This window comes from Cenococcum geophilum (genome assembly GCF_001692895.1).
Source record: "Cenococcum geophilum 1.58 unplaced genomic scaffold K441scaffold_55, whole genome shotgun sequence".
Taxonomy (NCBI): domain Eukaryota; kingdom Fungi; phylum Ascomycota; class Dothideomycetes; order Gloniales; family Gloniaceae; genus Cenococcum; species Cenococcum geophilum.
In genome coordinates, this window is record NW_027137613.1 from 548,816 (window position 1) to 563,786 (window position 14,971).

The 14,971-nt window shown below is 39.6% G+C and overlaps 2 protein-coding genes across 2 annotated transcripts; one reads left to right on the forward strand and one right to left on the reverse strand.

The window, feature by feature from the left end:
• Nucleotides 1–358: 358 nt before the first annotated feature.
• On the reverse strand, nt 359–532 carry K441DRAFT_583394 (uncharacterized protein; the record flags this gene model as incomplete). The annotated part of the gene is made up of 1 exon (XM_067644496.1): nt 359–532. A coding segment is annotated over one exon (174 nt), but the record flags the coding sequence as incomplete, so codon positions are not given.
• A 961-nt stretch (nt 533–1,493) lies between these two features.
• Nucleotides 1,494–2,613, forward strand: K441DRAFT_667428 (uncharacterized protein). Its single transcript, XM_067649832.1, has one exon. The coding sequence runs from the start codon at nt 1,715–1,717 to the stop codon at nt 2,348–2,350; it is 636 nt and encodes a 211-aa protein (XP_067499070.1). The 5' UTR covers nt 1,494–1,714; the 3' UTR covers nt 2,351–2,613.
• Nucleotides 2,614–14,971: the final 12,358 nt, after the last annotated feature.

Here is a 14,971-nt window from a genome sequence, read left to right on the forward strand (position 1 = left end):
GTATGTATATATTTATATATCTATATATCTACATGTCTACGTATCTGCGTGCGTATGCGTAGCATATGCCCTAGGTATTTGGTTTATGCGGTCGCTTAAGTTAAATATGGCTACCGATGCGCGTTCTGTATGGGTAAAAGTGTGACCCCGCCGACCTTTTGCCGGTGGTTCCATCGGTAACCCCGTTCAACTTTCGCCGACCCCATCGGTGACCTTGTTCAACTTTTCCGTGACCTTGGTCAGCTGCACCCCGGTTGGGATGCCCAATTGTTATTTTGCCAGTGCACGGATCACTTGATGGTAAGGCGCTACGGGATACCCAGATTAGATAATTGGCATGCTAAGTACTGTAGAGGACCTAGAGCAGTCCAATCGCAATATCGCCCTTTATCTTCGCAATAACCCTGATATCTGCTTCCAGGTCTATCTTAATATGGATTTTGAGACTACCCTTCACTTCCTCACTGGACCCCGCCACTTTTTTGCTGGTTTCATTTTTGCTGGTTTCATTTTTGCCGGTCTCATTTTTGCCGGTCTCGGAGAGAGCGTTCACATCAGGATCTTTGGACACTAGCGTTCCATCATTGGGAGTGGCGTCTTTGGTCTGTGATAAACGACCACCTAGAGCGTTCTCGGAGGCGACATTTGAATTCGAGCTGTATTGTTCTGTCAGAGGAAAGGACGGGGACAATGACTACGAGATGCTCTTACGCGCCAGGCATGCTGAATTCTTGCTTCCTAATCCCGATAACAGGATAGCAGTTTTACCAAACCCTTGTAAAAAAAAAAGCTTGCCGGAATGACTAATTTGCCAAATCTGCACCAATTTCATCAGATTCCTCTCAATCATGACTCTCAGTTACAACTTAAAGCTTGTTTGCGTATTGAGGCGTAGAAGAGTAAACCAAGTTGTAAAGAGAAGCAGCATTTCACTTACGACGGAAGATATGCCTAAAGAGAGCACTCCGTAGACTTTTTCCCTTAATGACCCGCAACGTTCCAGGTATCCAAGGGTATCTCCAGCGCTGCTTTTGTAGCTGAAGGCCCAGCATCTTGAGTGTCACGTGAGATAGACATAGCTTCATAGTATGACGCAAAGTCCTCTTGAAAGAAACATGACAATGCACGCAATTCACAGACCTGCAGCATATTGCACTACTTCAAGTAAGTTCCGACAACCAAAACTCCCCCACCGTGCAGCCAGAGCCCGTAATGGGCTGCCTGCGCGCATCTAATTTGTGCTAGGATGAAATCTTGGAACCGATTGACAGCTGGTCGACGATCCGTTAAGCGAAGTATCGGCATTCACCAGGCATACGTAACCTGGAATTACTGCTGATCCAGGACAGAAACAGTGATATTTCCGGGTGCTCAGCGGTTCTTTGGGTCACAATGCCCAAAGACTATTAAAACGCTAACCCAACAGACCATGAAGTTTTGCCCAATTCATCCTGGAGATGCTCTACCCGAGATGAGGGAGGTATTAAGTAACATTTGCCGGCAATCCCTGTACAGCATCTTCGATCTTGCGTCGATCTTCTACCAGATACCGGAAACCTTGGGGCTGGGTGAGGGTCTATTAACCAGAGTCTGAGTTTGCGGATTTGTCTTGGAAGTTTCACAGTTGTGAAAATTATAACTATCTTCCATTAGCTGAATACCGCCCTGTCAGATTTTCCTCCTTGAACGCGTCTCCTCGGCTACAGTCTACGCAATGGTTCTAGGTCTCATTTCTCTCGCTGCTATGGTGCCCCTCACGGCAACTTCTGTCCTCTCACTTCAAAGCCAAGCCGAAACACGCCGAAGCCAGGGCGTGGACAATGCGTGGAAGACGAACAAATCTCATCTACGGGCTCGCGCATCCAATCGTACCCCGAAAGACAGGAAACCACTGTTCGATGGCAGCAAAGTAGTGCTTCATGACGGGTTACTCTATGTTGAGCTCCAGTCAAGTGCGGTGAAACGTCATCCTTTCACCGGCTACTTCCTGGCTTATCCCGACTCGGACTACGATGGCCTAGTTAGTACCATTTCAAAGGAGCCACCCCAGCTTAACTGGATCTTCCTCGACACATCGAGCCTACAGATTCGGCACGGCCTGCGAACCGAGGCTGAGACAGGAATTACCGGTCCCTTTGGAGCGGTTATGGTGGCGCCATCGGAGGAGAGGAGGATTTTGCTGGAGGGTTGGGAGGGCTTTATTGCGGTCGAAAGCAATCAGCCGGGATTATGGGGTCTGTATTTTGATCGGTATGATGACGCCTTGAAGGGGAGGGTACCTGAAGGGCGACGCACTGTTGAACTTGAGTTGGTCCACGAAGACATTGAGGGAGACTCGCAGCAGAGCTAGAATTGGATGGAAGCAGTTAGAGGCAGAAATGGGGGTATTCAGCTGACCAGGGGAGAAGAAGAGCAACAGCAGCTGCTTTTCGCGCTGTGAAAAAGAATTTGCGGATCGCCAACGACCAATCGTTCATAATCTTGTGGAGTTCAGGGACAGCTGACATGGATTGGATATAGAGTAATGTCGTGGCTGGCATGGTGGCTGGCATGGTGGCTGGCGGCGCTCTTCCCAAGAGGATTGGCGCGACCAACAACCGCGCAAAATTTGACCGCATCTTCTCTCTGAAGTATTGATCGCCGTACTCCTCCTGCAATTGCCAGAGCTTAATGCAGCATGATGAAGCCTGGTGGAGCCTGACGATACTCAGTAGCCTCTTGGAGCGACGCGCGTATTGAGATTCCAAAGCCGTCTGATTTCCCGCGTTGAAAGCCGTCTTACCACTCCGCTCTCCCCCCAACCCCACGCATTCACACGCTCAGCAGATCCACACTAATCGAGATCGTTCATGCAATAAATCTCACGCCGTACCGGGACCGCGGTATGTTTTGCGGACCCTGACTAACCAATAATATAGGCCAATTCAGCCCAGCCTCAAACCTTTCTGAATGTCCGGCTGCTATGCACCGTGACTGTCCCATACGCCGCTGTACGACTTGCAAATACGGAAACTATCAGCAACTCTACCACTTAGGGTAGATAAACGAGGATGATTTGAGAGCTATGACCAATCTCATAGTAACGCTATTCGACTTGGCAACCGATTCAGAGACCGTTCTTCCTACGGCACGCCGGGCGCACGACAGCGTCTGCCCCGGATGTTGCACCACTCTCACGGCTATTGAATGTTGGCCAATGCAATAAATCTCCGGAGAAGGGATGGAAACACGATGGGCGCATTTCCTCATGCTGGCTGCAGCAGGTAGTGCGAGTGCGGCTTAGAGCATGCCGATTTTGGTGAGAGACTAGGCTAGGAAGCCGTGCTTAGTTTCATGCAGGAGCTGGCGTCGAGCCTTGTGAAATATAAAGTTTCGTGGTTGTAATTGACCGGTTTTTCTGGCTAAATGAGGATCCGCGAATCACTTGCCGCGTACTATGGTATCCGGCCAAAGTTTTCATTTTTGTGGGTCCGTCAGGGGTTATTCGTCTAAACCCTATTAAGATAATACTTTTCCACCAGCAATACCGCCCTTTACCATTTCGTATACGCGCGAGGCACGCGTACCGTGTTCCTTTGCCTCCAGATATACCTCCAGATCCAGCTCAGCTATGCCTCCAGCAACACCCCCAGCGGCAACCCCAACACCAGCTCTAGTACTAGCACTGGCAGCACCTCCAGCACCGGCAGCACCTAGGCGACGCCAGGCCTGGGACTCTATTACAGTGGAGCAGTTACAAGAGCTAATAGATTCTATGCAGCAGCGCTGCCAGGATGTAGTTAATGCGCAAGGCGGGTATACGAAATGGTAAAGGGCGGTATTGCTGGTGGAAAAGTATTATCTTAATAGGTTTAGACGAATAACCCCCGACGGACCCACAAAAATGAAAACTTTGGCCGGATACTATAGTAGAGTTAGTATACAAATTAGTTACAGACGCCGTCAACTAAAGTATTATTATGGTATCAGGGTTATATTTTGTAGGTGTCGCAAACAGCCAGGGGGCCCTGCCAACGTCCCACAATTCGTTACACCAATTAACTACCTGGTCTCTATATAATTAATATACCTTTATTTACGCATCTTTAGCCAAATATCCTTAATCTTTATTAACGATTATTAATTATAGAGCCCTCCCCCTAAATCGCTCCTTAAACCACTATAGAAAGTCTAAGCCTATCTCCGGAGAATAACGGGCGGGTATACGTCAGGAAAAAATTTACCAGCATTTTTACAGCATTTAGTGGCATATTGCGGCCAAATGCGCAATCCGCGCACTGTAACGTGTAGCGTATAGTATAGACTAAGGAGCGGCATACTGCCGCATTTAATAGAAACTAATAATATAGTGCAGCTAATTGCGCATTTGTAGCTACCTAGGCAAGTAGTGCCTTTATTTTATTAAGCTTTTTCTGCACTTAATGCGCAATTAATATATAATGCCCTCCTCGCGCATTCTGTATATCTTGCTTACTTTAAGCAATAAATAAGCGTTACTCTTCTCGCACGGTTATTATTAAATACTTATCCTACGCACTTAATAGTATTTACTCAGTCTACGCGGTTGGTGCAAAATAAATTATAATATGGCGACGGTTCTTTTCTACCTACCTACTTACTAACCTATCTACCTACCTGCCTGCCTGCCTACCTATCTACCTATACCTACCTATCTATACCTACGTGTCTATGCCTACGTGTCTGTACCTACGTGTCTATGTCTACGTGTCTGTACTTACGTGTCTATATCTATATGTCTATACCTACCTATCTATGCTACCTTAATTTAATTGATCGATCGAATTGTTTATAGTATTCGCTAGCTAGTCGTCCGAACGGTTGTCGTCTGGCTCTAGCAGCGGTCGTTTAGCAACGGCGACGGTCGTCTAGCTCTGAACCGTCGTCTAGCGATAGCGTTAGTCGTCTAGCTCTGGCGACGGTCGTCTAGCTCTAGCGACGGTCGTCTAGCTCTGACGACGGTTGTCTGGTTCTAGGGACAGTCGTCTAGTTCTGGTAACAGTCGTCTAGTTCTGGCGACGGTCGTCTACTAGCCGCCATTCTGGTGCCTTCCTAGGTAGGAAGGATATAAGGAAGGAAGGGTAAAAAATAAGGTGGCTACCTAGGTGTATATAGGTTATCTCATAAATCAGACCCCTAGGGAGAAATTACGCCACGGCGTGGCGCTAAGGGCTAGCGCTACGCTTATAAAGTCCTACGAAGTCCTGAGCTAATTAGATTATCTTACCCTAGTCCTATAGAGTCCTGCAAACTCCTAGACCAATTATATTACACTAAAAGAAATTTCTCCTTAAAGAGTCTAAGAGCTTATAGGCGCCCTTTATATGCGAAATTAATGTTTCTTATTAGGCAATAACTCTTCTATTATAACGCTGTATTTTATACCCTAAATTAACTCTAAAACACTTATAACTAGATCTAATTAAAAGCAATTTACTTTCTTAATCTAACTATTACGGCACCGTTACAGACCCTAGTTAGGGGCTCGTTTGGAGACTTGGCGCCTGTATATAGACATGTCCTTTCCTCGACCTTCTCTACTCCTTAGCTTAGTATCTTTGTAATACAGCATTCGTTTAAGCTTCGGTTTAGAGGCATTTGTTCGAGCCGTAACATTATACTAAGCTTACCCACCTGGGGGGGACTTCATTCGTTTTGAAGCTCCCTCTTTACCTCGCCTGGGAAGGCCTGGATAATCTCTTACCCCCGTTCCGCGTGTTTTAAGGGGACACGCATTAAACACCCCTAGCTGCGCGTCGTCGACGCGTTGAGTCGCTATTATTGATACTGGGAGCCGGTATTTAAGCAGCAAGAAGGTCTCCTGTGGATAAGGACGACTGCCTGGAAAGGTAAGAATATCTTACCCCCCCTTAACCTTTTCGACTAATATAGAGTTGTACGAGCTATAGAGACGACCTCGGTTAAGACTTAGCCTAGTACTGCGGAGAATAATATAGTGATCCTATTACTAAGCCCAGCACTAATCCCGTAGTGTTGGCTAAGATAAGCCAAGATATAACCCAAGCCGTGCTATTAGGCGGTAGGTGTATATTATCCGCAAAGTCCTTTAGTATATATTAGGTTTGGGCCAACGGCCAAGACAAGCTAACTTATAACCCGCGCCGTGCCATTAGGCGGTAGGTATATATTATCCGCGAAGTCCTCTAAAACGAATTCTACCCATATCCTCTGGCTACTACTACGCTGTAATAACCACCCTAATTAATACTAAGCTATATAAGGAGAGACGAAATTAATTAGGAAGGACCTAACGCTTACACCGTACTGCTACCCTAACCCACACCGACCGAACGATCGCCAATATGCCTGCGATTAAACCAGATAACCGTTACGCCAATATACCTACGATACAACTCTCCGACTTGTCTATAAACGCCCTATAGACACCCGTTAAGTTCTTATTAATAACCACCGTACCTAATCAACCCGAACCTTACTATTAACCTAGGTAGTCCCTCGATCTTACGGCCGAATATATCTGTAACACGATCCTATATATAAGGGTACTAGGAGCTTAGGGGAGAATTTAAGTAATTTATAGCACTCTTAATTAGGAGAACAGATTAGGAGATTTATTCCAATTTATAGCACTCTCTAATAGCTCTGTGGATGAGCCTGTTTATTAATATAACCTCTTATAAACTATCAACGCGTTTCTCTTAATAGCTATTTATATAACCTTCTATAAATAAGATAGCCTACTATTACAAAAGTATGTCTTGCCAGTCGTTAATAAGAATCGAAATATTAATACGTACCTTCTTAATACCTCTTTTAATACCTAAATCTAACAATAATAGCGCTAATACGCCTGCTATTGCGACTTCAATAATAACCGTATAAGTTTATCAACGATTAACTGCCTCCCTTATTGATTCGATCGTCTTCTTCGCCTATAGTAATCCTTTTTAACTAACACTAAGCTACGCATACTAAGGAACGACCACGATTAATACTAAGTTATATAAGCTTTACCTTAGGCATTTATACACTTTAACAACAAGGTTAATACTAAACTGTATAAGCTTTAATAACGAAATCGATTTGGATAAACTGGATAATAATTATACCGTTACGCCTGTAATACGCCTATAATTTAAATACGGCCTAAATGTGCTTTAAATGTAAACCAACTAACTAATTATGCCGTTATGCCTACGATCCACCAACTAAACGATCGCGCTGATATACCTGCGACCTATTAACCAACCGATAGACGAGCTCTGCGTTCGACCACTATTGTCACCCAACGCTTATACCATACTGCTACCTAAATTAATAAGCTCCGCGCCAATACGCCTATAGAACTACGACCTGCTAAAAAGACCTCGCGTTAATATGCCTACGAGCGAACCTAATAGCCTCTTGCGCCGATACGCCTGCGAGCTAAACCCCGTCGCTAGCACTGTACTACTACTTAAACCAACAAAACCTCGTGCCGATATGCCTGTAAGCCAAACTATAAACCAGACAATAATAGCGCCGATATGCCTACTATTATAATAGACCCCTACTACTTTACCTACAGCTAACTAACCCTTACTACTTAATTAGCAGCTAACTAACCCTTACTGCTCTGCCTGCAGCTAATCCCAATTTAACTATTACTGCTCTGCCTATAGCACTATAACTAACTTCTACTGCCCTACTTATAGTAATAACTATATATAAGGAGAGCTTTGCTCCTTAGAATATGACACCTAACGCTTACACCGTACTACTACCCTAAGCGAATAAGGACTATGCCGCTACGCCTATAGTACGACCAAATAATAGCGCTGATATGCCTGCTATTACCTAATACTAGTACCATACTGCTATTAAACGAATAAGAGCTTATGCCGATATATATGCGAGCTATAACTCCCTAACCCTCCTACCCTTATTAAAACTTTTTTACCTACATTTTTATAAGAGGGGGATTAGGGGGGCTTTTTTTTATGGCTTGGGGCGCGCTATAATAAAAGGGGGGATAGTAGAGCTAGGAGGTACCAGAGTTTTAAAGGAGGAATAACGACTAACGGAGGGCTCCTAGCGATATACCTCCCGCAGCAGCAAGAGCTGCAGGACGGCTGCCTGCCCTATGTTAACTGGGTATAGCAATATACCCCTTATAGGAGCTGTAGGACGGCTGCCTACCCTACGTTAACTAGGTATAGTAATATACCCCTATAATAGCAGGAGCTGCAGGACTGCTGTAAGTTCTAGGTTAACCGACATCGCGATTAAGCGCCTAGATGCCAAATTTTTTTTTTCTCTTTCTTTTCTAATAAGGGGCTTATATAAAGCCTAAGGGCAGGCTTTCTTAAAGGAGGGGGTAATATCACGGCACCGTTATAGACCCTAGTTAGGGGCTCGCTTAGAGACTTAGCGCCTATATATAGACGTGTCCTTTCCTCGACCTTCTCTACTCCTTAGCTTAGTATCTTTATAATATAGCATTTATTCAAGCTTTGGTTTAGAGGCATTTATTCAAGCCGTAACACTAACTAAGAAGTAATAAACGCTGCTGGTAGAATCTATACACCCCTATTTAATAACTTATAAAGTCCTTTATCCAGTACCCCTTTTAGCCCTCTTTTATTTCCCGACGGATACCCTAACGGATACCCTAATAGGTATTTTAATAGCGATATAGACTACCTTAATAATAAGCTTAATAGCGACGCTATTAAGGCTCTTTAGCCTTTCTCTAATGAAACTTTTTCTTTTATCCGTAGTTAATATAATATAAGTTTTAAGGAACGGCAGCCTATGCAATTTAAGCTATAATAGGTGGCTAATACACTACGCCGCGTTTAGTGGAGCTTTTAAACCTTTATGCCCGATTAGGCTAAGGCGGAAGAGGGTAAAGAGGTTATAATTTAGAACTTCCGATATACCTATTTATAAGAGCGACGGCGTATACTAATACATGCTATGGGCGATTTATATATAAGGGGCATCTGCTAGCGTCCTTCTCTAGCAGATTATTTTGCTATAAAGCTTAATAATCTTATCTATTAGCCCTACTTTGCTTAATTTAATTATAATACAGACCTAGAAATGCTAGACTTTAAGCTAGCCTTTAGGACTATAAAGGAGGTTGCCCTAATATAGCATGCTGTTCTTTTAAGACTTATAAACAATTAGCGCGCCTACTAGGCCAGTTATAATGCTACGCCTTAGTCTAATGTGTTATTTAGGCGATTGTTTACTATTACTAATATAGTATATTATTCTTGGGCCAAAAAGCGATCTAGCTTTCTCTCTTTAATACTAGATATTTATTTAATAGGCTCTAGTATAAAGCGGCGAGTAATTAAGACCCTATTAGGGTTTAGGGAGTATTATAGTTATTATTAGGCTAATTAGTTAATGGGTAAGATTGTTAAGGAGGTAGAGGTATAATATCTAACTTTAAACTCCTAGGCTAATTAGCTAACTTTTTTAGAGATAACTTAAGCTTTAAGCGTTAAATAAGTGGGTAGTAATTATCTATAATAATATTAACTTTAAGGATAAGAAGCGTAACTAGGTTATAGGCTATATAGATACTATATAGTTAATAATAACAGCGGCTATTATTCTTTACCCTAAACTACTACTTTTAGGTTTATGTTAATCTATATATAATCTAATAATACTACTTAGGCTTAATAATATATTGGTTGCCCCTAGTATATCTAGTAAATATAGTAGGATTGGGTTAAATATTACGCGAAGCCTTATATTAAATATAATTAAAAGACTTTATATAGCTAGTATTAACTCTATATTTAGAGATAGTAATTGCTATTCTAAAATGCTAAGTATGTATTATCTTAATATAAATCAGACTAAGTTCTAGCAATTTAAGACTATACTTAAGGATAAGGGTACGATTAAAGGTGCTTATAGCGTCTATAAAAGTATATTTCTAAACTAGCTTAGTTTATAGGTACCAGAAGACCCTAAAGTTAGACCTATCCGTAATAACTTCTATAATTAACTCTGGCTTATCTATAGAGACTAACTTATAGTAATCTATATTAGGGCTACTAAAAATAAATAAACCTAGGCTCGCCGACTATATAACTGACGGGATTGGCTTCTTAGTATACCTATATGGTTCTATATCTAGATAAACCTACTAAATACTATTATCCGTATATATTGGACACCTATTATTTTTTAAAGAGGCTTATTATTGCTTATAAGCTAATACTACTATATAGGGTTGCATTTAGTGTAGTTAGGAGAACGCTAAATATTATCTAATGGAACTAATTGTTGCGCAGGGCTTTACGGCGCGCGTAGTTGCATTATTCTATATAGTAATGCAACGTAAGGGCTACCTTATTGCCTCTGGTAGAGACTTTTTTAAGCAAATAGACCACATTACTAATGCTATTAGTTCTCTTATACCAGATTAATTTTTAAAACTTATTAAAGACGTCCGTCTAGCCGCCTTTATATTAAATATATAGAATAGTAATGGCTCTAATAAGTAACTATATAATGATATTAAATTCCAGATAATATATTGTATGCTTTAGGGAGTTAAGCTATTTCTAAGTATTTAGTATACTATTAAATATGCTAAGGCACTTTATTAACCCTCTTATTGCCTACTTTTTTAGCGCGTCTTAGCTTAACTATAGCCACAAGATATTATTCTATTAATAAAATCTCTCCTTAATAAACACTCCTAAATTATAGTATGTAATACTATCCTCTAGGCTTATTAACTAGCTTAGTAGGGTTACTATATATAAAGCAATCAACCTTAGGCTTAAGTATTTTAATAATAGCTATAAGATTAAGATAAAGTGTTATATGAACTTAACCTATAATATAGATATTATATTTAACCGAGCATATCTATCTAATATTTAGGTTAGGGCGTTACGTAAAAAAGTAGAGGCTATATTTAGCGAGTATATGCCTAGGACTTATATTACTGCTATCATACTACCGGATATGTTTTTATTTATACCCTCTTTACTTTAAATCTAGCTAAACCGCGGAGTGTTAAAGAATTGGCTAGTAAGAAGTTTTTTTAATTCTTATAATATCTTATAAGAAGGTATTAAGGTGCTAGCAGATAAAGTTAATTAGTTTAACTAGTAGTACGTCTGATAATTAGATATATTTAGGGGGTTGAACCCTTCTAATACCCTAGATAGTCTTAATGGATTTACTAATATAGAAGATTATACTAATTAGGTTAGGGAGGGGTTAGATAGAGTTATTAATCTAATAATTAACCTTATAGGAATTGAAGTAGCTAACTAATCTCTAGACTCCTGTAAACTTTTATAAACTCCTATAAACTCCTAAACTAATTAAACACCTATATTTATTAATGCTCTAAACTAGTATACCTATAATAACTCCCTTAGGTTAAATTTACCTAGTCTTTAAACTTCTAGGCTAATTAGATACCTATATTTTTATTTAACTAGGCTAACTAATCTATATATAACCTTTTATACAACCTTTTATATAAACTTTTATATAAACTTTTATATATAAGACAACGACAGAACCCGGCAACTATATTTAACTACTATCTACCTATACTACTTACTGGGCAACTCTGAGGCTTCTATAACGCCTTATAGTTAGGCCCGTATTAAATAGTGCCGTTATTTAGGATTACTCCCTTAAATTAACATAGCTGGATTAAAGCTTGCCTATAAAGGATGCCTTATAGTTTAGCCTATATTAAATAGTATTATTATCTAAGTTTTACCCTTTAGATTAGCGCAGCCGGATTAAAGCTTACCTATAAAAAAAATGCTATAAAAGCCACTACTTTAGCGTACTAGAGTGCCAGAAAGTAACACTAACCCTTTTTTCCCCTTATGATATAATACCACTACTGCTAGGACCTAGTAGTGGACTACTAGACGGCTTATACGCCGCTAAAGACATTAGCCTAGGAGGTAGGGGCAAGGGATCCTTAGGGTTCTTACGCTTTTACTTTAAGAGGCTATACCTACTAGAACGGGCCGCTACTTAGTAGCGAGCGCAGGTATTCCTAGGCCTGCTTACTTATTATATACCCTTTTTAGAGTATACCTAATACTCCTTACCTAAGGCTTAGTAGGTAGTATATTACTTACTACCTACTAACTCTACCCCTAACTCCGTCTCTATTATCCAGCCAATATAGCCCTAGTCTTTCCGCTTATTTAGCCCTATAGCCGCTAACCCCGCCGCCAACTATAACTACTATTTGCCTTAGGTAGTAGGGGCGTACGCGGTAATCGCCTTACCGTAGGGGGCTTAAGCCTATAATAGGCGGGCGGGGTTAGTGTACTAGGCAAGAGCAAACCCGGTAGTAGTAAGGGCTAGCAGCAAAAGGGCCGGTAATAGGGGGAGGGCTAAGGTAGGAGTAAGGGCTAGGGTAGGAGCGAGGGTTAGGGTAGGAGCAGAAGTAGGAGCCGGAGCTAGGGCCGGTAATAGTAATAGTAGTAGTAGTCTATAAATATATATAAGCTAAGTATATACTATATAGTTATTAATACTTACGGCTCCTTTCCTAACTCCCTACCACTAAACCATTTATCCTTATTATCGTCGTTATTGTTATTGTCGGCGGCGGCAGCGCTGGCGGCAGTGCTGCTGTTGCTGTTATTGCTATTACTATTACTGTTACTACTGCTACTACTATTAGAAGGGGAGGGTAGCGGTAAGGGTAAGAGCGAGGGCACCTATTAAAACTAGTTAGTTATATCTTATAGTTAATAGTTAGAGTTCTAATACTAACTACATTTTAATCTAAATTCTGCTAGACCGAAGCTAGCAATAATAAAGAAGGGCCGTAGCTCGTAGTGTTCTTTCTTTATTAAGAAGGATATTAGGGAAATACGTACGTACCTAGAGAGTAGGAGGAGATATTTTAAAAGCTTTAATAGGAGATAGTTAATAGGTGTAAGTGTAAAGAACAGTTTTAAAGTAGTTAAAGATATTATTACACGAAATTAGAAATTTAATTTATATTTACTTAAATTTTCTTAAATTTTCTTAAAATTTTAAACTACTATAAACTCCTGGGCCAATTAAAACAATATACTATCTTCTACGAACTCCTATAAACTCCTATAAACTTCTAGGCTAATTAAATATATTCTATATATTAATATAAAAGTTCTCTATACCCTTTAGAGTCGCTTACCTTATATACCCTCTCTTTAAAATAGGTATAAAGGTTAGTATTTTATTAGTATTTAAATCTTTCTTTATTAACGGCAACCAACATATTAATAGAGTAGTAGGCTCTATACTTTTACGCCTCTGTCTTTATCTTTTTTAACTAGGAGTAGTGATTTTTTATATATCTAATATATTAATAACTGGCTACTAGATATTTAACTAGCTACTATTAGGGCTATACCTAGTAATACTTCTAAAGTGCGAGCTTGTTTAAGCTATTTTATAATACGCTAAATACCTTCTAGTATACTATTAAGTAGGATAAGTAAGGTTAGTAATAGTAATACTAGCATATTAATAACTCCATTAACTTATTCTTCTAGTTATAAGGTTAATGGCGGTATACTAACTCTTACTATATTTAATAACGTATGCTTATTTGCTCTGGCCGTCTTAATTATATATAACTATATAGCCCTTAACACCTCTCGTCTTATAACTTATATGGCAAGAGTATTATTCCTTTTATAAATAGTTACGGCGTAATTAGATACACTAGTATGAGATTCCTAACTATGCTAACCTTATAGCTCCTATAGCTGCTACTATTACTTTCTTATATATTTTATATCCTTTATCTTAGTATATAAATCGTTAACCTCCTTAATAAAGTCCTAATGTCGCTCTACTAACAGTTGCCTAGATTTCTCTCTATAAGGCTATATTTAAAGTAAAGGAGCTTTAGTATAGAGATAATTAAAGGTTGGCATCTCCTAAAAGTCCGGTCCTAGTTTATACGTATAAGTAAGCTTCTAGCGGTATAGGGATGCGCCTATATATATTACTATATAATGCTTCTACCTATATAGTTGCCTATTTATTAATAAGAGTTAGGGTAAGGTAAGCTTACGTACTATTTCTTAGCTAAGTAATTAGTTATAGGATATCTAGAGCCTAAGTAAGAGTTAGAAGTAGTGCTAAATTATAATAACTATAATATTAATCTAGTGGTATGTAGGTAACCTAAACTTATAGTAGTAACTTATCCTCGCTAACGTAAGTTAAAAAGGCCTTTTAATAGTATATACCGTTAATTATTTCCATCTATATAGTTAATAGCCTAGCATAATAAGATATCTCTGCCTTACTCTAAAATCTAATTATTATAGCTTTATTAATAGAAGTAGGAGCTTAGCTTAAAGCTAATATCTAAGAGGAAACACTTTCCGTATTACTTATGTTGCTAGGCGTATAGCCGTTGCCTAGTTAACTATATATTATTACTTAATTAGCTAGTAGTTAATTCTAATATAGCCTATAAGCGGTCTTCTAAGGTGCGTCTAGTTATAGCTATTGCTGTTTAATTTCTGGTCTATTAACACCTTTTATATTAAAGGCCCAATATAGCAAAAATATATAACCTTTACTAGTCTAACCATAGCCCCGTCTATCGCAACTAAAACGCTACTAATAATTTATAAGACTCTTTATAATTAGAAACTTCTAAAGCGCTACCTATTTAATATCTAGGATATTAATACCTATACTAAGAGAGGTTATTACTACTATAATCCTTATAGCCGATAAGAATTTCTTAAACTCTTTATATTAAGTAGTACGATTATGCTTTTAAATATATACAGTATATACCTAGACTATATTAGTAACGCAATAAGCTTTACTATTAGCATTAGTAGTATACTATTTATTAGGTATAAAGGTTAAAGTCTTTATAAGGAGTGCTCTTTAGAAGTATACCACTGCATCCTAAACAGACCGACGACCGTCTATAAAGATAATCATCTTTAGT